General features: G+C 43.1%; 2 protein-coding genes across 2 annotated transcripts; both read left to right on the top strand.

Annotated features, from left to right (window-relative positions):
- The first annotated feature begins 104 nt into the window (after positions 1 to 104).
- Positions 105 to 6,149, top strand: LOC112258627 (melanoregulin-like). The gene is made up of 6 exons (XM_024433137.2): positions 105 to 2,616; positions 2,742 to 2,838; positions 3,486 to 3,648; positions 4,172 to 4,262; positions 4,384 to 4,547; positions 4,781 to 6,149. The coding sequence occupies exons 2-6, from the start codon at positions 2,744 to 2,746 to the stop codon at positions 5,000 to 5,002; spliced, it is 735 nt and encodes a 244-aa protein (XP_024288905.1). The 5' UTR covers positions 105 to 2,616; positions 2,742 to 2,743; the 3' UTR covers positions 5,003 to 6,149.
- An 8,615-nt stretch (positions 6,150 to 14,764) lies between these two features.
- On the top strand, positions 14,765 to 17,404 carry LOC112258631 (telethonin). Its single transcript, XM_024433143.2, has 2 exons — positions 14,765 to 15,190; positions 15,533 to 17,404. Exons 1-2 carry the CDS (start codon positions 15,042 to 15,044, stop codon positions 15,921 to 15,923), a joined length of 540 nt encoding a protein of 179 aa, XP_024288911.1. The 5' UTR covers positions 14,765 to 15,041; the 3' UTR covers positions 15,924 to 17,404.
- The last annotated feature ends 8,163 nt before the right edge of the window (positions 17,405 to 25,567 follow it).

Here is a 25,567-nt window from a genome sequence, read left to right as displayed (position 1 = left end):
CATCAGCCTGCTGTGTGCATGTTGATGCAGTGCTGAATGTCTGGTATGTCAGGTCATTGAACATTACACGTGTGAGAACTCATGTTCCCCTCTCATGCATTGCACTCCTGTAAAAAAAAAAAAAAAGAAGAAGTCATAATTGGAACTTGTTCTGTTTTTGGCTCCACTCTATTTTAGGGCCGTAGTTAACAGGCTTAGCTACATCATTATTGTATCAGAACAGAAACAAAACATGTTGAACAAAGAAACAATGTTACATTTTTTTTTACGGGCTGTCTGAAAGTGAAAATAAGGTCTTCGATTTCCATGAAGAAGAAAAAGAAAGTCTGAAGTTAATTTGGACAGTTTGCCATCTGTGTGAGTGGGAGTTTCACACTTAAGTCAGTTCTGTAAATCCCTTAACTAATAATTGGGCTGAGAAAGCAGTTGGTTGGTTTGGTGCCTTTTGTCACTGTGACAGAAATGGGCATAGTGTCACTGTTGACCACACTATTCTTTCACTGTTAGGACTTGTCTATTAATACAATATCACTTGTTTGCTAAAGGTCGTTTCTTTTTCAGTTTTGTATGTTTTCATTTCTGTGATTGTTCTAATGTTTTGAAATCATACGAACTGCAGATAATTTACAAAAATGTGTCAATTTAAGATCGTTTTCAAACATTTTAACAGGATACTGACACACTTTTTTTTAAACAGAAGATTACGCCGCATCGAATCTCTAATAAAATGTTGAAATTAGTTATTGATGAAACGTCCTGACTCCCATTTCTCAGCCTTTCCAGTAAACCCCCTCAAGCCTGTAACACAAACTGTCCAAGATGCCTGGGTGAGTAGGTTATCCTGTAGGCCTACATAGAAAGGCCCAATTTTACAAAATGTACACTTGTGATGTTATGAGTGACTCCACTTAAAAGGAAGACTTCACAGGGAAGGTGTCTGGGGTCACAAGCAGTTGATTTTAAACCACTGTGTGTTTGTTAATTGGGTTGATGCAGGCAAAATACAGGGTTTTGTCCATTAGGTGCCAAACTGAACAAAGAGGACTAGAACATAGAGAGACTGCCTGGACTTGTCCACAGCAACCTTTGGTTTGCTAGACGTTCACGTTATATGGCCGACCAACCACACTACTTTCATTTTTGGCTTAAGTAACCTTGGGTGTTTAAGTAATCCTACCAAACGTGACATGTCATACTGATATGAACATCCTGGATTTTCGTTTACTATGTTACGCCTAGTCAGACCTGGATGTCCAATAAGAAACACTTATTGTTTTAAAAAGTTTCTTATTGCGTTCCCTAATGAACATGGTCACACTCCATTTCTCAGTCTCTCACTTTCTCACCATGTCTACAATTTGTATGGTTCTCTGTGCGCTCATGCTTGAGGCTGAGGTGTTTTATATCATGATTATAACACTGACTAAAGTTGGCCTCACATGAAAGTCACCCTGTCATGGGAGCTGTCCATTAACAGTTCCACTTCAATCTGCTATATTGTCCTTTTTTGCCTTTTGGAGTGTGGTAGATATCATTTTGTGAACCATGCGTACCTTTGCTCTAGAATAAAAAGAGGTCCATTCTGCATGGATAGAATCTAGAGTCTTTTTATAATAGGGGCACTGAATATCTTGTTTACTGATGAAACGGTTCTCTGATCTATTTGCTATTTTACCATTTCCACTATGTGTAGAATACATCCAGATTGTTGGCCTAGGGGCGATGACATCTTACAACAAATATTTTATTTTGAAGAAGTACATTCCCTAAACAAAAGCTTGTTTTGTTTGAAATATGTAGCCTAGGCTTCTTTCATCTGTGGAGTGTGTGGTTTTAAGTGTATATGATTGGATGAATAAAGGAGATAAGAGTGGGGGTACAGGAGCTAGGGCCTTGCTATTGCTGCTGGGGGCAGAGGATCGTTCAGCTCACATGACTGGGCTGTGACTGAGTTGGGTCTTGTGTGGATCTGTGATCTGAGTAAGAGGGGAGAGGCTACTCAGTATTCTCTTTGTGGCGAGACATTCCCCGGGTCATCCTCTCTTCCAGCTTCTCTGATCCAGGAGGAAAGTCTCTGGGCCAGGATTTGGAGACTCTAGCTAGCTACCTCTTCTGTACCTCAGACATCAGGACCTGGAATGAGAAGAGGATTCCACACCAGTATATACAGAGTGGATGTCGAATGGAGATTGGAGCCCATAGATCTGTAACTTTTGCGTCTGGAAACTAGTTGAAAATGACCTGTTCACTGTTGACTCTCTTTAGAATGGTTTCTGTCTGACTGAGATATTTTTATTGAAACTAATTTTGTCAGTGTGGAGGCAGGGTATCAACAGAGTGAGAATCGTAGGTGTTCCAACAGCTCTGTGAGTGCTTGACAAACTTTTTCTCTTTACTCCTGTGGATATTGTTTTGGAGTCAAACTCGGAGGGTGTGACCAAGGTTCCAGGTCCGAGCCCTCATTCTACACCACTGGGTCACCTATCCTCAGCAGCCACAACAGGGAACTGGGAGACAGAAAGGTGGATATAGTGTGTTGGACCAACTACACCGGTAGAGAGGACCTTTTTTTACCCCTTCTTACCTGTCCTGTACCTGGATAGGACTTGGAAAACGGTACCGTATGCCACCTCTTGTTTTGAAGATGTTAAACATATCTGGACACTAGACCTTATCTGGACCTCAAACTGCTCACACTATCTTCTCCGACTGCTCTACTTCCCTCTCTGTCTCTCCATCAGAGATGGGGGCTGCCTTCAAGAGGTTCTGTGCTCGGTTCTGTTGCTGCTGCTGCTGTAGCGATGGTGAAAGTGAGGAGGAGAAGGAGCCTTTAATCAGGTATGCAATCCATGACACAGTGACATACACACTTATCGCCATGACAGCCTATGACACACTGACCTACACACTTCTCGCCATGACACACTGACATTCACACTTATCGCCATGACAGCCCATGACATACGCACTCATCACCATGACAACCTGACACACTTCCACCACAGGAGGCTGCTGAGGGGAGGACGGCTCATAGTCATGTCTGGAACGGAGTGAATGGAATGGCATCAAACATGTGTTTTGATGTATTTGATATCATTCCACCTATTCTGCTCCTGCCATTACCATGAGCCCTTACTCCCCAATTAAGGGGACACCCAACCTCCTGTGACTTACACACACATATCGTGGCACACAATATGATGCTTAAAAAAACAGTCACAATTCCTCATGTGATTTCTCACCCTCCTTATGTCTCTCCACACCAGTCCATAGATTTGAGAGAGATGTCATGCTCTCCATCCACAGCCCCCAGATTTAGTCACACTAGTGTAATACACAGGTGTGGAACCAACCAACAAACAAAGATCCTCTCTATATCTATTGAATTGATAACAGCTTCAGTCATCCTGATGTTCCCCTGATAGACCACGCGCCTCTGTGTGTGTGTGTGTGTGTGTGTGTGTGTGTGTGTCCATTTGTTTCAGTCCTGACACTTTGGAGTACTTCGACCGCGAGGCAAAGAAGCGAAGGGAACAGGAACAGAACCTATGGAGTGAGCCAGGCGACCCGAGCCACTCCGAGAGAGACGATGACCGGATCCTGTACAACCTCATCCAGAACAGGAACCAGACCCGCAGGGGCTCGCTGGTACCAGAGGGGGGACCCAGGGAGGGGGACAGGGGACACTTACTGTATGACAACAGAGAGTATGGGTTCCTAAGAGGGGGAACAACCCACTAGGCACACACTGGTTCAATCAACATTGTTTCAATGTAATTTCAATGAAACTACATTGAATCAACATGGAATAGACGTTGAATTGACGTCTGTGACCAATGGGAGGTGGACAAAATGAGATATCTTGGGAACAGAGAGGCAGTGTGAAGTTATGCTAGATTGTCTGCTCTGTCTACAAGGTTTTTGTAGGGCAGCATACAACACTTTACTTCCATCAGGCAGTAGATGGTGCATTTTATGCACTCTAGTATAATGTAGACCTACATTATCCAACTGGGTACCATGCCTGTCCTCTGTTGTCTCCTGTTTGTTGGGTGAGTGTGCTGCTATCTCACGTTAGGCTTACCTTAGTTGATTGACCTGTGTTTGTGGTGATGGTTGTGTACTAGGTTAATATTGTTTGTATGTAACCCTGCACCCTTTCCCTCTGTAGGCGCACCGGCGTCTGAGTGTGGACATTGAGGGTATGAGAGATCTGCGTCGGGAGGTCAGGGACAAGTGGAAGATGATCCTGGAGAATTTAGGTGAGCGAGAACAAATGGAAGGGTAAAATGAGGATGAGGGAGAACAAATGGAAGGGTAAGTGAGAGAAAGACAAAATGAATGAAATCTCATCTCAGCAACTGTGAACTTTCATTGGCTCAGGGTTCATGGCGGAGGCGGAGTCTCTGCTGACGGTGTCTGCCAGTGCGTCGTATGACCGTATGAAGAACGCCTCGGCGTCACGCACACTACTGCACACGCTCCACTCTGAGACATCTATCTTCAACACCCGGGAGGCCCCACCTGAGAGATACCTCTTCATCCTGGTGAGAACAGAATCTAACAGATTCATTCATTTTGTTTCATGGTTATAATGTCTTCCACTTCACTTCTTTCTCCAAATCACTTCCTATTTGATGATGATGACTCTTATGTCTCCCCTCTTCCTCTGTTTACTCTTTCTTCCTTCCCTCTTTGGGTCTTTTCTCTTTTTCCTTCACCCTTTGTTTTTCACCCTCCATCTTCCTCTCTCTTCCCCTTCTCTTTCCTTTTCCTATAGGATCGTCTCATATACCTGGATGCTGCTGAGGACTTCTTGGCGAAGGCTAGACGCTTCTACCCCAAGCGTGATACTGATGATGAAGATGAGGACAACCCATTAGCCGTCAACCTGCCGTTGCTACTGGCCAGAGTGAACCGCACCATGAACGGAGAAGGGAGCGATGATGAGGACGAGAGGCTGGATGAGGAATATGGGAATGGAAGAGAGGACAACTTCTAGACAGAACAGGAGCTGCAATGACCTCAAACAGTAGACAGGGGGCAGAACTTAGTTTATGTTGCAGAGTTGGGAGTATGCAGTACTAGGATGTCTGATTCTGAATGTACTCTTTTGAAAATACTCTCCCAATTTGCACTAACACTAGGGGCTCTATTCAATCTGTGTTGCTGAAGTGTTACAAATTGTGCAATAGAAATGTGAAGGTCATTTTTGATTGAACAGACATATGCAGTGTTTACTGTGAAAGCAGTCTCTGCTAACACGGGAACATTGCCTTTACATTTCAATCACTCTGTAACGCTGCACTTCCGCGATTCAAATTTAGTAGAGCCCGAGGTTTGAACAAAAATATACAGCTTTCCTTTCTCCTCATCAGAACCGTGATCCAATTTGATTCTGGTTTTCTTATTTTTCTGTTTAGGCATACTTAGCTGGGTCTCGGGTATATCAGGGAGAGTTTTGGAGGTTATCACCCTGCCATTTTTTTTTTATCCATCCAAACCGTGTTAGTTACCCAACTCCCTGGGCTGTTCATTATTGGTCTCCGCCAGGGAACACAGTGGACACAGTTAAACACAGCACTGAAACCCGTAGGGCACAGCTGTCCTGTTCCACATCAGCACTTTGTCTCATGATTATCAGCACTTGTTTTATATAGTCACAAGACAGTCTTTTAAAACCAGTAGTTGAGATTACCTTGGAATAAATGTGTCGTAAACAAATTGTCATTTTTGAGTTGTCAATTTCCTCACGGACCATGCTTATCAAGAGGTACTAGTGTGTTTTAGTTCATGAAGTTTACAGAGATGAGTTTAGTAACAAAATGACTCAACTTTGAGTGAGTGTGTGGGTCTGTATGAACAGCGGAGGTCACTTTAAGTACATGTCAAGATTGTGAGAGCGTTTGGGATGTTTCCGTGAGTTGAAGGGGATGCAGCATGTGTCTTATGTTCTATTGTAAAGTTGATATGGAAAATAAAGTCGCAACCTGATACTGCAGACCAAGTTTTGTTTGTTTGTTTGGCAAGGTTAATGTGTCCACGGGGAGCTCTAAACTCCCAGTCACATGTCGGCATTGTGTGGTCACAGCTCCAACACTGTGGCTCAGCCATGCCTGCTGTGAGCCACGCCCCACACAGATGGCCTCTGACCTGGCCTGTCCTGGGCGTGCTCATCCCTCTGGGTTCACAGGGGTGTGTGGATGAGGATGTTGATGTTTTGATGGTCAGCTGTCTGTAATGTTACGTGAGAATGACACTGGTGAGGGTACATCTCTCAACACGGCAGCAGCCTGTCTCTTAGAACATAGACGGTGGATTCATGCCCATAGGGGGAACAAAGCCACACGCTCCCTCAGATGTGTCCTGTTTTTTCATTTTTCAGATCTTAAATTAATTACTCAACCTCATTTTGAAGCCCATGTTTTATAATTATAAAAAATATATACTTTGTGGAGGTGGCACACTGACTGGACAAGGCAAAGTGTACCCCCCCCTCCCTCCTAGTGAGTGGTTCCTTCCAAGGTGCAAAGAGGTGCCTAGACAAGATGCTAGATACTCTAGTCTAATAGTTGCAGTATTGTCAGTGGAGGAGAGAAAGTGTAGAGTGACACTGGATTTTAGCTGCCAGTGATTGGCAGGAGGTATGTTTGTCAATTCATTTGATTAAGCTGTGTAGCCTATTGATTCCTTCTTGATGAAAAAATAAACTAATGTTTTGCTGTTTCTCTGTAATACTTATTTTGATAACTCTTTTGTTGTTGATAATTTTCCTGCACAGCAGTAAATGCAAAGTTTTCAGTTTTAAAAAGTTTAATCTTCACTTTGAAATTTCAGACTTGATTTGCCCTAAAGAAAAAATATTCAAGCCCAACGAAAATGGCCATTAATTACAATCCACATAATTTACATTTCCTGTTGCTCAGGAATATATTCCTGCTGTAGCAAACTGGTTCAAATTAAGATCCTACAGCCGTAGCCACCTATCAATTGTATGAAGTTGGAAATTCATAGACAGAGCTATATATGCAAAGATTGACTGACATTTAGATTGTTCTTTAAAAAAATGTAATGACAATAAATAGATACACAATTGACTAAAATGTATTTAATTATTGGCTATGACACTATATACCAGTGTGCCAGTTGTACTTAACTCCAAAGGCATAAAGATTCTTAAAGAATCAATGTCCATCGTTCATTTAAATGACAATTGAACAGGTAAAGAGGTACACACATACAGTTGAAGTCAGAAGTTTACATACACTTAGGTTGGAGTCATTAAAACTCATTTTTCAACCACTCCACACATTTCTTGTTAACAAACTATAGTTTTGGCAAGTTGGTTAGGACATCTACTTTGTGCATGACACAAGTCATTTTTCCAACAATTGTTTACTGACAGATTATTTAACTGAAAATTCACTGTATCACAATTTCAGTGGGTCAGTAGTTCACATACACTAAATTGACTGTGCCTTTAAACAGCTTTAAACAGGAAAATTCCAGAAAATGATGTCATGGCTTGAGAAGCTTCTGATAGGCTAATTGACATAATTTGAGTCAATTGGAGGTGTACCTGTGGATGTATTTCAAGGCCTACCTTCAAATTCAGTGCCTCTTTGCTTGACATCATGGGAAAATCAAAAGACATCAGCCAAGACCTCAGAAAAAAAACATGTAGATCTCCACAAGTCTGGTTCATCCTTGGGACCAATTTCCAAACACCTGAAGGTACCACGTTCATCTGTACAAACAATAGTACGCAAGTATTAACACCATGGGACCATGCAGCCGTCATACCGCTCAGGAAGGAGATGCGTTCTGCCTCCTAGAGATGAATGTACTATGGTGCGAAAAGTGCAAATCAATCCCAGAACAACAGCAAAGGACCTTGTGAAGATGCTGGTGGAAACAGGTACAAAAGTATCTATATCCACAGTAAAACTAGTCCTATATCGAAATAACCTGAAAGGCCGCTCAGCAAGGAAGAAGCCACTGCTCCAAAACCGCCATAAAAAAAAGCCAGACTACGGTTTGCAACTGCACATGGGGAGAAAGATCGTACTTTTTGGAGAAATGTCCTCTGGTCTGATGAAACAAAAATAGAACTGTTTGGCCATAATGACCATCGCTATGTTTGGAGGAAAAAGGGGGAGGCTTGCAAGCCGAAGAAGACCATCCCAACCGTGAAGCAAGGTGGTGGCAGCATCATGTTGTGGGGGTGCTTTGCTGCAGCAGGGACTGGTGCAACTTCACAAAATAGATGGCATCATGAGGCAAGAAAATCATGTGAATATATTGAAGCAACATCTCAAGACATCAGTCGGGAAGTCTAAAGCTTGGTTGCAAATGAGTCTTCCAAATGGACAATGACCCAAAGCATACTTCCAAAGTTGTGGCAAAATGACTTAAGGACAATAAAGTCAAGGTATTGGAGTGGCCATCACCAAGCCCTGACCTCAATCCTATAGAATATTTGTGGGCAGAACTGAAAAAGTCTGTGCGAGCAAGGAGGCCTACGAACCTGACTCAGTTGCACCAGCTCTGTCAGGAGCAATGGGCCAAAATTCACCCAACTTATTGTGCGAACAATTTATAGGCAATGCTACCAAATACTAATGGCATATATGTAAACTTCTGACCCACAGGGAATGTGATGAAATAAAAGCTGAAATAAATCATTCTCTTTACTATTATTCTGACATTTCACAAGGTGCATGTAAACTTCTGACTTCAACTGTATTTAAAAGTTGTTTTGTGTGTTTGAAAAATGCAATATTCTCCAACCACCCCCATCACATACTTCGTGCCCCCTCTAAAAATAATGGATGCATTATGAACATGCACACACGCACAATCATTATCCCTCCCTCTGTCTGATCTTGGTTTTAACATTTTTTTCTCTCTCTCTGTCTCTCGCTCTCTCTCTCCATCTCAGTTCATTTAAGTGTCACTTCCCAGCAGCTGAGGCTGATTGTATAGTTATGTAACAGAGAGAGCATTCCCTGGCACTGTGGAGGGGGACGGAATGATCAGCCTGGCATGATCACCTTATCATTGCTCACCCTTAGGGAACTTCTACAGCGAAGGCCTCATTAGAATAGTGGCGTCACAATTAATCCACGAACAGAGCAACTTTGAGTACCCATGCGGGTCCCTATCACACCTACTGTCAGGCAGCTGCATCCCCGCCAGACATGTGACTTGTGTTGTTGTTGTTGTGTGCTTAAAGAACCCATGCAGCCATTTTTATTTCAATATCTAAGCATTTCTGGGTCACAATTAAGTAACTTGCTGTGATTGTTTTCAAATAAAATGGTAAAAAAAATAAACAAGAAAAGCTTCTTAGGAAAAAGCTATTTCTCAAGCAATAATTTTGCAAGCACTGTCTGGAGTGAGGAGACGAATTAGTTGGTCTATCAACTAATTTACAATATAAAATCAAATCAAATTTTATTTGTCACATACACATGGTTAGCAGATGTTAATGCAAGTGTAGCGAAATGCTTGTGCTTCTAGTTCCGACAATGCAGTAATAAAAAGCAAGTAATCTAACTAACAATTCCAAAAAAAAAAAACTACTGTCTTATACACAGTGTAAGGGGATAAAGAATATGTACATAAGGATATATGAATGAGTGATGGTACAGAGCAGCATAGGCAAGATACAGTAGATGATATCGAGTACAGTATATACATATGAGATAAGTATGTAAACCAAGTGGCATAGTTAAAGTGGCTAGTGATACATGTATTACATAAGGATGCAGTCGATGATATAGAGTACAGTATCAACGTATGCATATGAGATGAACAATGTAGGGTAAGTAACATTATATAAGGTAGCATTGTTTAAAGTGGCTAGTGATATATTTACATCATTTCCCATCAATTCCCATGATTAAAGTGGCTGGAGTAGAGTCAGTGTCATTGACAGTGTGTTGGCTGTAGCCACTCAATGTTAGTGGTGGCTGTTTAACAGTCTGATGGCCTTGAGATAGAAGCTGTTTTTCAGTCTCTCGGTCCCAGCTTTGATGCACCTGTACTGACCTCGCCTTCTGGATGACAGCGGGGTGAACAGGCAGTGGCTCGGGTGGTTGATGTCCTTGATGATCTTTATGGCCTTCCTGTAGCATCGGGTGGTGTAGGTGTCCTGGAGGGCAGGTAGTTTGCCCCCGGTGATGCGTTGTGCAGACCTCACTACCCTCTGGAGAGCCTTACGGTTGAGGGCGGTGCAGTTGCCATACCAGGCGGTGATACAGCCCGCCAGGATGCTCTCGATTGTGCATCTGTAGAAGTTTGTGAGTGCTTTTGGTGACAAGCCGAATTTCTTCAGCCTCCTGAGGTTGAAGAGGCGCTGCTGCGTCTTCCTCACGATGCTGTCTGTGTGAGTGGACCAATTCAGTTTGTCTGTGATGTGTATGCCGAGGAACTTAAAACTTGCTACCCTCTCCACTACTGTTCCATCGATGTGGATAGGGGGGTGTTCCCTCTGCTGTTTCCTGAAGTCCACAATCATCTCCTTAGTTTTGTTGACGTTGAGTGTAAATGTTATACCACAAACCCCAGAGGAGCCTAATTACTATTACAGTGGGCGAAAAGGTACACTAGTGGAAACATTTACTGCTGCAATTAAGTTACATAATATACAATCAGTTTGCTTGTTCGATCTGATGAAGACCGTTTTGTTTCGACAGTGTGCGGGCCTTCTTGTTTTTTACTCGCATTAGTTTTGAACGAAGAGTTTTATAAATTCACCACATACAGTGGGGCAAAAAAGTATTTAGTATTTAGTCAGCCACCAATTGTGCAAGTTCTCCCACTTAAAAAGATGAGAGAGGCCTGAAATTTTCATCATAGGTACACTTCAACTATGACAGACAAAATTAGAAAAAAAATCCAGATTAAAAAAATTAAAAAAATATTTGCAAATTATGGTGGAAAATAAGTATTTGGTCACCTACAAACAAGCAAGATTTCTGGCTCTCACAGACCTGTAACTTCTTCTTTAAGAGGCTCCTCTGTCCTCCACCCGTTACCTGTATTAATGGCACCTGTTTGAACTTGTTATCAGTATCAAAGACACCTGTCCACAACCTCAAACAGTCACACTCCAAACTCCACTATGACCAAGACCAAAGAGCTGTCAAAGGACACCAGAAACTGTCAAAGGACACCAGGCTGGGAAGACTGAATCTGCAATAGGTAAGCAGCTTGGTTTGAAGAAATCAACTATGGGAGCAATTATTAGGAAATGGAAGACATACAAGATCACTGATAATCTCCTTCGATCTGGGGCTCCACGCAAGATCTCACGTCGTGGGGTCAAAATGATCACCAGAACGGTGAGCAAAAATCCCAGAACCACACGGGGGGACCTAGTGAATGACCTGCAGAGAGCTGGGACCAAAGTAACAAAGCCTACCATCAGTTACACACTATGCCGCCAGGGACTCAAATCCTGCAGTGCCAGACATGTCCCCCTGCTTAAGCCAGTAAATGTCCAGGCCCGTCTGAAGTTTGCTAGAGAGCATTTGGATGATCCAGAAAAAGATTGGGAGAATATCATATGGTCAGATGAAACCAAAATATAACTTTTTGGTAAAAACTCAACTCGTCGTGTTTGGAGGACAAAGCATGCTGAGTTGCATCCAAAGAACACCATACCTACTGTGAAGCATGGGGGTGGAAACATTTGGGGCTGTTTTTCTGCAAAGGGACCAGGACAACTGATCCATGTAAAGGAAAGAATGAATGGGGCCATGTATCGTGAGATTTTGAGTGAAAACCTCCTTCCATCAGCAAGGGCATTGAAGATGAAACATGGCTGGGTCTTTCAGCATGACAATGATCCCAAACACACCGCCCGGGCAACGAAGGAGTGGCCTCGTAAGAAGCATTTCAAGGTCCTGGAGTGGCCTAGCCAATCTCCAGATCTCAACCCCTAGAAAATCTTTGGAGGGAGTTGAAAGTCCGTGTTGCCCAGCAACAGCCCCAAAACATCACTGCTCTAGAGGAGATCTGCAATGAGGAATGGGCCAAAATACCAGCAACAGTGTGTGAAAACCTTGTGAAGACTTACAGAAAACGTTTGACCTCTGTCATTGCCAACAAAAGGTATATAACAAAGTATTGAGATAAACTTTTGTTGTTGACCAAATACTTATTTTCCACCATCATTTGCAAATAAATTTGTTAAAAATCCTACAATGTGATTTTCCTGATTTTTTTTTCTTCTCATTTTGTCTGTCATAGTTGAAGTGTACCTATGATGAAAATTACAGGCCTCTCTCATCTTTTTAATTGGGAGAACTTGCACAATTGTTGGCTGACTAAAAACTTTTTTACCCCACTGTATTTGTGAACATAGCACCAAAGCGATAAAAAAGCTGTAACACTGACTCATATGACAGTCACTAATGTACTGTATGTGCGAGTTGAATGAGTGTCAAAAAAAGACTGACTTATCAAATGTCAAAATGTACTTAGTTCTGTTTTTTGAAAAGGAGAATGATCTCACTGCAGAAGTATGCCTCGAGACTTACTAGGTTTCTGCAATTGGAATCCTGAACTGAAGTGATATTTTATGGTTACCATGGCTGCATAACACATAGTGTGTGTGTGTGTGTGTGTGTGCGTGCGTGCGTGCGTGCGTGTGTGCGTCCGTGTGTGCAAGCGTGCGTCTGCGATGTGATATCTTACATATGTTGTGTCATTACGGTACATGTCTTAGACGTGAGAATAGGATGAATTACTGTACTTAGGAGACATTTTTATGAGGTTTTATTAGAGGACAGTTAAACTAAATGAAGTACATGAGAATATTAATTGAAACTAAGTCATAGCTAACATATAACCTAAAGTTGAGCGAGAGGAACGAATCTAATACTTTATAATTGTTTGTATTATCCGATAACTATGCAGCATTGCAAAATATTGTTCATTGAAGAATAGATTAATATTCAGTTTCAATATTCATTTGAAAGCAACGGGTACATGTGTAACTTTAAATGTATTCTTGCTATGCAGGTGTTATATATTGGATGACATCAGTGACTGATCCGGAAGAGTTAGTCATTGACAGAGTGGCTGGTAGTGACACCGAGGGTACATTACATGTGTGCGTGTGTTTGTGCGTGTGTATTTTGTATGTGTGTGTTTTGTGTGCGTACGTGTGTTTTGTGTGTGTGCGTGAGAGAGAGAGAAAAAAACGTTAAGACTGTAACCCGAGAGAGACTCTTGGCTGGAGTGGGTGTCTGTCATCAAACTAATAAATCAAAGTTAGAAGTCACAGTCCTTGACAGACAAAACACGGCTACAACACAGCTAATAAGCCCGATAACAGATTCACAAGGTACTGTATTCCAGTCAAATGAAAAATGACTTGTGTTTTACTGACCGTATTTTATACAAGAAAATAGTTGGTCACTTGGTCAATGCCTTGGCCTGGTATCTGTTCCGAGGCACGTATAGCTTTGCTTTATCCAAAACAGAATGACCACCTGCCTACAGAACATCACCTTTGATCTTGACTCTCTAAAAGGAACTGTTACCCCAAATATAGCCAGGCCGTACATGCCAGGGCACTCCAGAGTTCCTGAAAGAGACAATCTTAAAGTCAGCAGTTTCACACTGCTAGATATCAAGATAACTGTCAGTTTCAAAATCTGTATGTATGTTTATGTACAGTATATGTACATATCCACTGAGTATACCAAACATTAGGAACACTTTTATATTATTGAGTTGCCTTTCGCCCTCAGAACAGCCTCGATTCGTCGGGGCACGGACTCCACAAGGTGTCGAAAGAGTTCCACAGGGATGCTGGCCCATGTTGGCTCTAATGCTTCCCACAGTTGTGCCACGTTGGCTGGATGTCATTTGTGTGGTGGACCATTCTTGATACACACGGGAAACTGTTGAGCTTGAAAAGCTAAGCAGTGTCGCAGTTCTTGACACAAACCGGTGCACCTGTCACCTACTACCATACCCCGTTCAAAGGTGCTTACATTCACCCTCCGACTGGCACATACACAGTCAATGTCTCAAGGTTTAAAAATCCTTCTTTAACCTGTCCCCCCTTCATCTACACTGATTGAAGTGGATTTAACAGGTGACATCAATAAGGGATCATAGCTTTCACCTGGATTCACCTGGTCAGTCTGTGTCATGGAAAGAGTTCTTCATGTTTTCTATGCTCAATCTAAGTATTCTCTCTTGGGGCAATAGAGTTTCCCCTCAGCACCCATCATTATTAGCATGAGCTGATCTCTTTCCACATTACTGTTCTGCCACTGGTTGCTATATGTACATCAAGACCTGAGCTCTATTCAGATGCCAGCTCTCAGAAGTCCCCCCCCGTGTGCTCGTGTGTGTTTACATGTCTCTGAACACTGGGTCTGATAGTGCTCTTATGAGGGAATCGTTCTACTTCGTTTGATAACCAGATGTCCCTCAATTTAACATGTTAGGTCGAGGTGATTATAGAGGGGATTGGGGGTATAATTTGGGTATCAGGGGATTCTGAGTACAATTACCGGTAACCCACCCACTCCCATTTCTTTACCGCACTCTCTTTCTCTCTCCCCCAGCCACCTCCCTCTCTCTTTCTCTCTCCCCCAGCCACCTCCCTCTCTCTTTCTCAACAGCTGCCCTGAGTGAGTCAGTTCTAACTCCCGGGACAAAGTCAGAGACGGGCCGCTCTTGGTGTCAGGTGTCAGCACACACTAGCTGTGGAGTGACAACATGGCTTAGAAATAGCAGCAGGGCTTCTATAAAGGAGATAGACGGGCATGGTCCCAGACACAAACATCAGAGACCACCAGACCATCACCATCACCACAGAGGCAAGAGAGAGGAGAGAGCTGCCTGAACCGTCACAGATTACCTTGGCTAGCAACTACAGACAGACAGATAGTCCAGAGAGAAGAACACCGAACACAGAGATACCAAGACAGACAGAGAGAGGAGTCTGAGAAACTAACGGAGGTGATAAATCCGAGATAAGGACAGAACTTCACCCACACGGAACCGTGATAATGCAGGTGTGTACCGTTATTGAGAAGCGTGCTGGGGCCGTGGTGGGGGCTGAGCTGGCCTGCAGCGTACGGGAGGAGAACCAGGCTCAGAGGGAGAGCTACAAAGCTGACTGGAACAGTGTTAACATGAAGACCCGGGCCATGGACAGGTGAGACCCAGCCTTTGGACAAACTGTATTCATTTCTTCTGGTAGATGTAACATATTGAACAACATTAAGTCATTTCTTCTTCTATTAAATCGTCGATATCTATAAAGCTAGACGTCCTCCTATATTACCTTGTGAGTCATCATACTCAAGACTAGACTACTGTATCATTTATCTTAGTTATAATAACTGTCAGGCTAATCTATCAGCTGACTGTAAAATGCAATGATTTTAATTTTGCTGGTAGGATTCTCAGCTTGATACTGAGAGAGATTAGAGTTTGAAAATCAATGAGCAATGTCCAACTGTTCATTCCTAACTGTGTCGGTCTCGTCTCTCCACAGGCAGACAATGAACATGAACGATGACTCTCGTCGGGAGACCTACACTCGTCGGTGGGAGGCTCGCTCTCTGGCCCAGGCCTGTCCCTCGGGGGTGTACAGAGTGGGCACCGTGGAAAGGGGTGTGAGGGAGCACCAGCTTCTGCCCAAGAGGAACACCCTGCCCTTGCCCATCTTCACCCCTGCGCAGCTGGGCATCCGGCTGGGCCGTGGAGCACCACACACCCAGGAGGACCTCCGTCCCTTCCCCATCCCCGACGGTGCCTGCCCTGGCAAGAGGGCCGTGGTCGAGATCACACAGGACCTGCCCCCCGCCAAGCCACTCAGGATGGAGTTCGCCAAGGCGCCCAAAGCACTGGGCCGCTCCGTGTCACAGGAGGTCCAGAGAGGGTGAAGGAAGAGGAGAGGAAGAGGAAGAATGGATGTTAGGGAGAAAGGTTCCTTGTGGGGCTCAGCCCATCAGATAACAGCATGGAGGGATGTATATAGATTTATTCCTAGTGACATTTATTCCATCCCTATTCCCTAGTAGAGCCGTCACACAGTGCATACCTTTCCTGTTTCATTACTGTAGGTATTGCATGTCCAATGTCGTACTGTTTGTTATACAAGGTATTATTCGCTTAGAGATCTGATGGCATCTTTTGGTTGACAGAAAGGCAGACAAATGCTCTGTTCTTTCAGCTGTGCCATCAACTAATCTCCCTGCTGACTGGAAAAGACCAGACTGTCCTTGTCACGTCTACACACTGAATGATCTGCCCCTGCCCCCCTGCCTGGCTAAAGCCAGCTGTGGATAAGCCACACAGCATTGTATGGCATTCTGACCGCATTGTATGCAGTGGTACATTCTACCCCACTTGTCATGTTATGGCAATGACACCTCACAGTATTGAGACAGCAGGACGTTTTATATGCTCAACCAAAGTGTGTATGAGGATGTATTTATTGATGCGTTCATGTGGAATGACCACGCACAGATGAGGGAGGTGAAGGAAGGGAAATATGAAGATATCAAAGACGCTTCAAAAGGGACAGAGTGGGAGAGAGCAGGAAATAATTGGAACTGTAGAGAGGAAATTAACAAGAAAGTGGGCAGGGAGGGAGGGGTGGGCTCAACATACCCTGGCATCCATCCCTCTTCTTTTGTAAGAATGGAGAGCTGGTGAGCCTCCAGACCTTCAGAAGTCCTTCACACACTAATCCTGGGTGAGAGGACAGAACGGTACAACACGATCCCACACTGGGAACCCAGACAAAGGAGCCCCCTGGGCACAGACGTCGATTCAACATCTATTCCACGTCGGTTCAATGTCATTTCATTGAAATGATGTGGAAACAATGTTGATTCAACCAGTGTGTGCCCAGTGGGAGGTGTGTGTGAGCTGACAATTCATGACTCAAGTCATTGATATAGACTGACTACCTGTATGATCAAGACTTATTGTCTATATTTTAACAAAGTGTAATTTGACCGTGTATGAGCTGATCGGCCCACCTAGCTGTGTGTTAAAGTTGACATCTGATGTATCTGGTAGAGTTAGTGAACAGATCATACAGAATGATGCGTCTCTACTGTTGTTGAGGAAAGTGGGGTAAGTTGAGCCATTTCTTACATTCAGCATCACTCTGTCAAGGGAAATATAATATTCTTTCTAACAAAGATATCTACATGTATTTCAGGATGTTGTGTATCCCTGGATATAAACAGAATTCATGTTAACATTATAGTTTTGAAAGCATAGTTTGTCTCTTGGCACAACTTAGTTGAGCTGGGGGCCGGGTAAGTTAAGTTAAGCCGTCTACAAATGTCTGTACTGAACGAAATATTACCACTACCTGTTTCCCAAATACAATTCAACACCATCACAATCACTTTTTTTGTCTTGTAATAATTTTAAGCATCTTTTAACACTTGCCATTGGCTCAATTTACCCCAAGGCAAACATTTTGACAATATCAGCCCACACAGTTACAAGGATGCACTTTCATGCTAGGTTTAGGACCTCATGTTGAAGCTTATAGAGACCCCACATTATGTATAGAACAATCTTTCACAGACTCCATGAAATGATGGCCTCTTCCTAAATATTTAGTCAAATTATTCATTTTGTGTATGGTTTCCAAGAAACAGCTAACCCCTTTGGCTCAACTTATCCCCCTCGCCACTATCTGTTTTCATGTGTTGTGTTAAAAAGAATTAGAATTATTTTTGTATAATAAAATCTGAAGTGCTTTTCACTTTCCTTCTGTGTGTTGACCTGTCTTAATAAAAAAACGGTTGAGTACAACCATCACACACACACACACACACACACACACACACACACACACACACACACACACACACACACACACACACACACACACACACACAGAGAGAGAGAGTAAATGGGGAGTGGTGATGATAGATGAATCCACGCCTGACTATCAGATGTAAACAACATGGCTGACTTATGATCCTGCACCTACTGGCTTCAGTTCAGGCAGCAACAGCTGGACTGGGTTAGACACTTCAACATACAGCTTTATTAGTGGGGTAGAATAAATATGGTCAAGCTCTGGACTAAGGAGAGTACAGATGTAAGATCTTCATTTTAGCAAGTTTGTTACAGCAGGAAAATAGTCCTGCAGTAAACAAGAAATGTGAATTATTATGTTGATTATAATTAATGGACATTTTTGTAGGGGCTTCTATATTTTTTCGCAGGGAAAATCAAGTCTGAAATTTCAAAGTGGAAATTAAAAACTTCAGAAGATTTCTCAAACTTCAAATTCACTACAAGTTTTACATTTCCTGAAAGTTTCCCTGCAACAGGGTGATACAATTGGTGCCTAACATCTTACCGTAAAGATGGAAACTTGTCGACTGACTGAGCTGGACATCTCTCATCTCTTTCTCTTGACTTTTTCCACATTTTTGTTACGTTACAGCCTCATAATAAAATGTATTAAATTGTTTCCCCCCCTCATTAATCTACACACAATACCCCATAATGAAAAGCAAGAACATGTTTTTAGAAATATTTGAGAAATATTACATTTACATTACATAAGTATTAAGACCCTATTCAGTACTTTGTTGAAGCCTCTTTGGCAGTGATTACAGCCTTGAGTCTTCTTGGGTATGATGTTACAAGCTTAGCATACCTGCATTCAGAGACTTGTCCCTAAGTCATTCCTGCATTGTCTTGGCTGTGTGCTTAGAGTCGTTGTACTGTTGGAAGGTGAACCTTCACCCCAGTCTGAGGTCCTGAGAGCTCTGGAGCAGGATTTCCTCAAGAATCTCTCTGTACTTTGCTCCGTTTATCTTTCCCTCAATCCTGACTAGTCTCCCAGTCCCTGCCGCTGAAAAACACCCTCACAGCATGATGCTGCCACCACCATGCTTCACCGTAGGGAGGGTGCCAGGTTTCCTCCAGACGTGACGCTTGGCATTCAGGCCAAAGAGTTCAATTTTGGTTTCATCAGACCGGAGAATCTTGTTTCTCATTGTCTGAGAATCCTTTAGATACCTTTTGGCAAACTTCAAGCGGGCTGTCATGTGCCTTTTACTGAGGAGTGGCTTCCGTCTGGCCACTCTACCATAAAGGCCTGATTGGTGGAGTGCTGCAGAGATGGTTGTCCTTCTAGAAGGTTCTCCCATCTCCACAGAGGAACTCTCTAGCTCTGTCAGAGTGACCATCGGGTTCTTGGTCACCTCCTTGACTAAGGCCCTTCTCCCCCGATTGCTCAGTTTGGCCGGGTGGCCAGCTAGGAAGAGTCTTGGTGGCTCTAAACTTCTTCCATTTAAGAATGATGGAGGCCACTGTCTTCCTGAGGACCTTTAATGCTGCAGAAACTTTTTGGTAACATTCCCCAGATCAGTGCCTCAACATAATCCTGTCTCGGAGCTTAACGGACAATTCCTTCGACCTCATGGCTTGGTTTTTGCTCTAACATGCACTGTCAACTTCGTGACCTTAAATAGACAGGTGTGTGCTTTTCCAAATCATGTCCAATCAATGGAATATACTACAGGTGGACTCCAATCAAGTTGTAGAAACATCTCAAGGATGCTCAATGGAAACAGGATACACCTGAGCTCAATTTCAAGTCTCATAGCAAAGGGTCTGAATACTTATGTAAAGAAGGTATTTCTGTTTTTTATTTGTCCCTGTCATCTCTCTTTATTGTGTTTCCCCCAGTAGGCTAATATCTCTACCTGCTCTCTGCCCAGGACATACTGTTACAGTCTCGACCCACAAACTGTGACCACTCTATTACTTTCTCTCCCCTGTCCCTTCATGTTTACTCTCCTTCCAACTCACAATTTCTCCAACTGGGATTGTTCATTTTCTCCCACTTCCCTTTCTTTTGGTATTTCTCTCCATCTGTCCCTCTCTCTATCCTTTTTTCAGCCCACCCCTTGTCTCTCTGTTATGGGGTCTAGTATGGCTCTGTGTAGGGGTCTAGGTATTATTAGCAGGGTAAACATTGCTATCACTGGAGAGACAGAGCCAGAGAGACAGCCGTATCTGCCTGTTCTTCTCTGAGCTCTTAATCCCTCACTTTTTAATCAGAGCTTTGGTTCATCTGGTCTGCTTCCTTTCCCCCATATCTAGAATATTACCCCCCTCTACCACCCCCCTAAACCCTATCTGCCACAGCCACACCCCAAACAGGCCGAGACAGAATCCACCATAGACGCTGCCAAGTCATGAAACTCCCCTCCAGTAGCCAAGGAATGTCAGTTGACACGGAGAGTGAAGTTCATGTGGAAAATCTCAACACAACACAGACTCCCCTAAGTCTCAGTCCATCAGATAGCTCTCATCTCATATCTCCTACTCCATCCACTAAGTGTACATGCATTCTAGCACAGATATCAATATTGTGTAACTCTAACTTGATTGAATTGATCCATCCATCTATTTTGTGAATTACCAGTATGTGCTGTATCGTCTGCCATTTCAAGACCGACCCCATATTTCCTTGTATTTTTCATCACCTTCAGGGTTCATGGAGTCCGTTTGCTTTTGATCTCCTGCCTTCTAACCCCCCTGTGGACTCATCACATTACATTTAAACCCCCAGGGGGTCATGGGAGGTCATACCGTGGTGAAGTATGGTAGAATGAAGAGTCACTGTGAACGCCTGTCCAAACATGTGTTCTATTCTCTTCTGGCCTATCAATAGGCTCTCAAAAGCACTTATGTCACACCCTGATCTATTTCACCTGTCTTGTGCTTGTCTCCACCCCCATTTGTCCCTAATATCTCCCGTGTATTTACTGTGTACCTGCGTTTTCTTTTTGACTTTTGCCAGTTCGTCTTGTCCAGTCATGTCCTACCAGTGTTTTTTTTTTCACCCAATTTTTGAGTTTCCATAGTTGCTGTTTTCTAGTCCTCCCGGTTTTTCCAACATCTTCGGACTACTAAACAGCTATTGATTTAGAACAATGGAGATACCACACGTCGAAAAGAAAACAGGAGCTGCCTCCAATATTGCAGCACCATTTCAACTTCATCCTCTAATCCCCTATGCTTAGTCTAATATAGTGAAAACTAAAATATACCAAAAAAACGATTTAGTTCAATCAACGTAAGCTAAATATGATGTGGCTGTCCATGGCACTGATTTCTGTGTGTGCATGCAAGTAGAAAAACACATTGACTGACCCTACTTGTAGAGAAACGCCAATGACATCCTCCTCTTTCATGTTGCCTAAATAGTCTGACTGTCATACAGTACACACTTTTAGTTTTTATTGTCATAGGCTACCTGTCTAAAATGCTTGCTTGCTCGCCTAACTTCCTTTCATAGACAACGATGCGCCAGGCCATCTAGTTAACATTAGCATACTACATCTAGCTAAATGTTGAACTTCCATCCTCTCAGGCCAGGGGCACAATGTATGAATTTGTGGTTGGATCAGAATCGCCATTATAATCATTGGCCAGTATGGAGAATTAAGTAAAACCACAAGTCCAAATTCCTATCTCCATCCATAGCTGATTTAGGAAAGGCTGATTTTAGCTAGCTAGCTAAACACCGGAGGACATTGACATAGAGAGAAGCAACAAATCATGTTTTTTTCTGTTAATGACGTTTGGTTTCTGACGTGATGTGATTGGTGTGAAGCCAAATCCAAACTGGCTTCCCTTGACACTTTTTTGGGGGTGAGTCAGAACCATCTTTTTCTTCTTCTTTGGTATCATGGTATTTGCACATTCTGTTTGTGCATGCCGCCACTTACTGTGTAGTCAATCGCGTTCCATTTGTGATACAAAAATAAAAAGGAAGGGGGAAAAAATAGAAAATTTGCTCAACCAACCAACCCTACACATATACCACTATTTCATACAAGTTAAAAACCTCAGAACATCTTATAACTCTTCTGCAGTAAAATCTCATACACCCACGTACTTCCCTGCAGCTGCAACCTACACTCATTAAAAACCCACTGCCCCATTCCACTTCTTTGACCCGATCTGCTCCTGAACCATACCAACAGCCTGGGAGGACGGGACACCACCACTCAACACCCCCTGTAACTCCTCTGACGTCAGATCTCGTATACCCAAATACTTCTCTGCAGCTGCCACCACAACATCTATTTTCTGTGATTTACTTCCCTCACCCTTGACCCATCCTCCTCTACTTTCTTCACTGCCACAGCATACGACACCTTCTGCGCTACTCTGATTCTGGCCACTTCAACCTGCCTCTATCGCACCGGACACTTTCGATCCCCAGCACGGATCTTTACCCAAGTTGCATGACACTGAGAGCCTGCTCCCTCTGGTCAGAAGAAACACAAACAAATATCAGAAGTCCACTACATATTACCTTCACTGATTCAACTGCACCCAACTCTTTACTCAATCACTCTGAAACCACAAATGGAACCGCCAAAAGGCAAGGATCCACTTTCTCCAAAAATGTCACTCCTACTGGACCAGATTCTTCTTTATCTATTGATGCCAGGCTCGGGTTCTTCACCACACCTTCCACCTCACTTAACTCGCCCTCATTCACTTCCATTTTACCTCCAGAACTCGGGTCTGGCTCACGGCTCACTCTGTTTGCACTTGACACCAAGCTTCTTCAAAACCCCATGTCCATGTTTAGTGCCATCTTCCTCAGATTCAAATTCAACATCTGCTTTCCTCATTCTCTTCAACCTCTTCATCCTCTTTCTCAGCCTTCATTCCTCCTCAGAAACTCACCTTTATGTCTCCCTGTTCCAAAATTCCTGGTCCATGATTCCTCCTACAACGGTTTACAAATATGTGTTATCAATGTTGCCTCTGTTGCATCAGGACAGCTGAGCTCACTCAGTTTAGCGCAACACTGATTGGCTATTATTATTATTTTTAAATATCAAGGGAGGCAAAATGCTCTCTATCTTCCCTTGCTACGGGCAACAACCATGTCATACTCTTTTTGAAGAAACAGCATCAGATAGATGAGCTACACATACTTGAGATAAAGGGGCTCTGTTTTGTTTGCTCTCTCCACTGAGAAATATTTTTTATTTAACTAGGCAAGTCGGGTTAAGAACAAATTCTTATTTACAATGACGGCCTAGTGGGTTAACTGCCTTGTCCAGGGGCAAAATGACAGATTTTTACCTTGTCAGCTCAGGGATTCGATCTAGCAACCTTTCAGTCACTGGCCCAACACTCTAACCACTAGGCTATCTGCTGCCCCAAAACTCAGTCTCTTGCTAATTTTTTCTTGTTACATTTTTGGGGGAAGCACAGGGGCCCTCTCAGATTTGTCCTGTTTAATAAAAAATGTATAATTTGTTGTTGATTTTGCTGTTGTTTCTCTGTGCCCCCTAGCAATTTTATGAAGTTTGCTTTAGCTAGCCCAGATAGTTATGAGGTTGGGAGATTAAGAACCTAACTACCAAAAAGGCAATTCAGGCTATCAAGTTAGAGTAGCTAGCTTGTCTAACTATCTCAGCTGGCATGCCGGTTGGTAAACTTTAGAAAAGCAAGCAATAACGAAATATGCTGAATAAGTCACATTCCTTTCCAGATTTTAGTAGAGATGCAGAGAACCATATTTAGTTTCTTTAAAAAGAATAACAACTAGACTGGAGGATACAGACAGCTCAAGGAGTATGCTTGGATATGCAGAGAAATATACAGATTTTTGACATACACTAAATATACAGAAGTATGTGGACACCCCTTCAAATTAGTGGATTCTGCTATTTCAGCCACACCCATTGCAATCTCCATATACAAACATTGGCAGTAGAATGCCACCTTTCCAACAAGTCAGTATGCAAATTTCAGCCCTGCTAGAGCTACCCCGGTCATTTGTAATTGCTGGTATTGTGAAGTGGAAATATCTAGGAGCAACAACAGCTCAGTCACAGAACGGGACCACTGAGGCTGGAGGATGGAGCTGGGGCTGGGAATAGCCAAATGAGCTAAGAGCTGACAAGGCCATGGTACTGAAGCGTGCAGAGCGTAGAAATTGTCTGTCCTCAGTTGCAACACTCACTACAGAGTTCCAAACTGCCTCTGGAAGCAACGTCAGCACCAGAAGAACTGTTCATTGAGAGCTTCACGAAATGGGTTTCCATGGCCGAGCAGCCGCACACAAGCCTAAGATCACCATACGCAATGCCAAGCGTTTGCTGGAGTGGTGTAAAGCTCGCCGCCATTCCTGTTTCAGCATGACAATGCCCCTGTGCACAAAGCGAGGTCCGTACAGAAATGGTTTGTCGAGATCGGTGTGGAAGAATTTGACTGGCATGCACAGAGCCCTGACCTCAACCCCACTGAACACCTTTGGAATGAATTGGAATGCTGACTGCGAGACAGGCCTAATCACCCAACATCAGTGTCCGACCTCACTAATGCTCTTGTGGCTGAATGGAAGCAAGTCCCTGCAGCAATGTTCCAACATCCAGTAGAAAGCCTTCCCAGAAGAGTGGAGGCTGATATAGAAGCAAAGGGGGGACCAACGTCATATTAATGCTCATGATTTTGGAATGAGATGTTCAACGAGCAGATGTCCACATACTTTTAGTCATGTAGTGTATATATGAACTTGTCAGATACTCACTGAAACAACAAGTGACATGCTGATAGACATGCCAGTAGACATGGATATAAATGAGCGGCTTGACATTTATTGTCATTAATCTTGCCCTGGAGGCAAAACTGAGCGATTTCCGCTAGATGAGCCAGTTGCAAAGTAAAAATTGGCAATATCATAAACATGTGAATACAAAAATTTGTTTTTTGGTCTTATTTTAAGGTTAGGGTTAGGCATTAGGGTCAGCAGTGTGGTTAATGTTAAGGTTAGGGTTCAAATCTGATTTTATGGCTTTGTGGCTGTGTTAGTTAGTGACCTCTCTGCAGCGCTGCCTCCAGGTCAAGATTCATGACAATAAATTCCAACCTGCTGCGAACCAACTCACACGCTCATGGAAAAGCACCCTCTGACTTTGTCATGACAAAGATGATGCTGCCTCCTGCTGGGTGTTTTATGTAATGGATGTAGGAATAAGGCCCAAAACTGCTATAATATTGGATAAAATATGCCATTTAGCAGACATATATCCAAACTGACTTACAGTCATACCCTTTATGTATGGATGGTGTCAGGATCCAAACCCACAGCCCTAGTGTTAAAAGTGCCATGCTCTACCAACAGAGCTACAGTACGAGTCTGGAAGTGAGCTTAAAAACATTGAACAATGCTGAACGATGATCTTGGCCTTTTCTTTACTTGAAATAACATGTAAAGGAACAACAATCTAAAAAGACCCACGTTAAAAGGTGTAAAAAACAACAGAAATGCAGTGAGCATTCTACGACTTCTGCAAGATACACAAACATGATATCATGAATATCTACTATGAAGAACAAAACTGCCGTGCCTCTGAAATGTATTTCTGTTTACTACGAGTTTAGAAGGACTCTATCTTATAATAATAAGGCTAATGATGAGTGGATGCTGTAGATTTCTGCTCTTGATGTCACTGTCTTCTCTCCGTAGCCTCATAGTAATCTACACATTCATGAGACG

Source organism: Oncorhynchus tshawytscha, linkage group LG09 (assembly GCF_018296145.1).
Source record: "Oncorhynchus tshawytscha isolate Ot180627B linkage group LG09, Otsh_v2.0, whole genome shotgun sequence".
Classification (NCBI taxonomy): domain Eukaryota; kingdom Metazoa; phylum Chordata; class Actinopteri; order Salmoniformes; family Salmonidae; genus Oncorhynchus; species Oncorhynchus tshawytscha.
Note: the sequence above shows the minus strand (reverse complement) of the source record. Positions and strands in the feature narration are given on the sequence as shown.

Coding starts and splice junctions, on each gene's coding strand:
- LOC112258627 (XM_024433137.2), top strand. CDS start 2,744: ATGGGGGCTGCCTTCAAGAGGTTCTGTGCTCGGTTCTGTTGCTGCTGC. Junction 3,649..4,171: donor AGACCCGCAGGGGCTCGCTG/GTACCAGAGGGG, acceptor TTCCCTCTGTAG/GCGCACCGGCGTCTGAGTGT. Junction 4,548..4,780: donor AGAGATACCTCTTCATCCTG/GTGAGAACAGAA, acceptor CTTTTCCTATAG/GATCGTCTCATATACCTGGA.
- LOC112258631 (XM_024433143.2), top strand. CDS start 15,042: ATGCAGGTGTGTACCGTTATTGAGAAGCGTGCTGGGGCCGTGGTGGGG. Junction 15,191..15,532: donor AAGACCCGGGCCATGGACAG/GTGAGACCCAGC, acceptor GTCTCTCCACAG/GCAGACAATGAACATGAACG.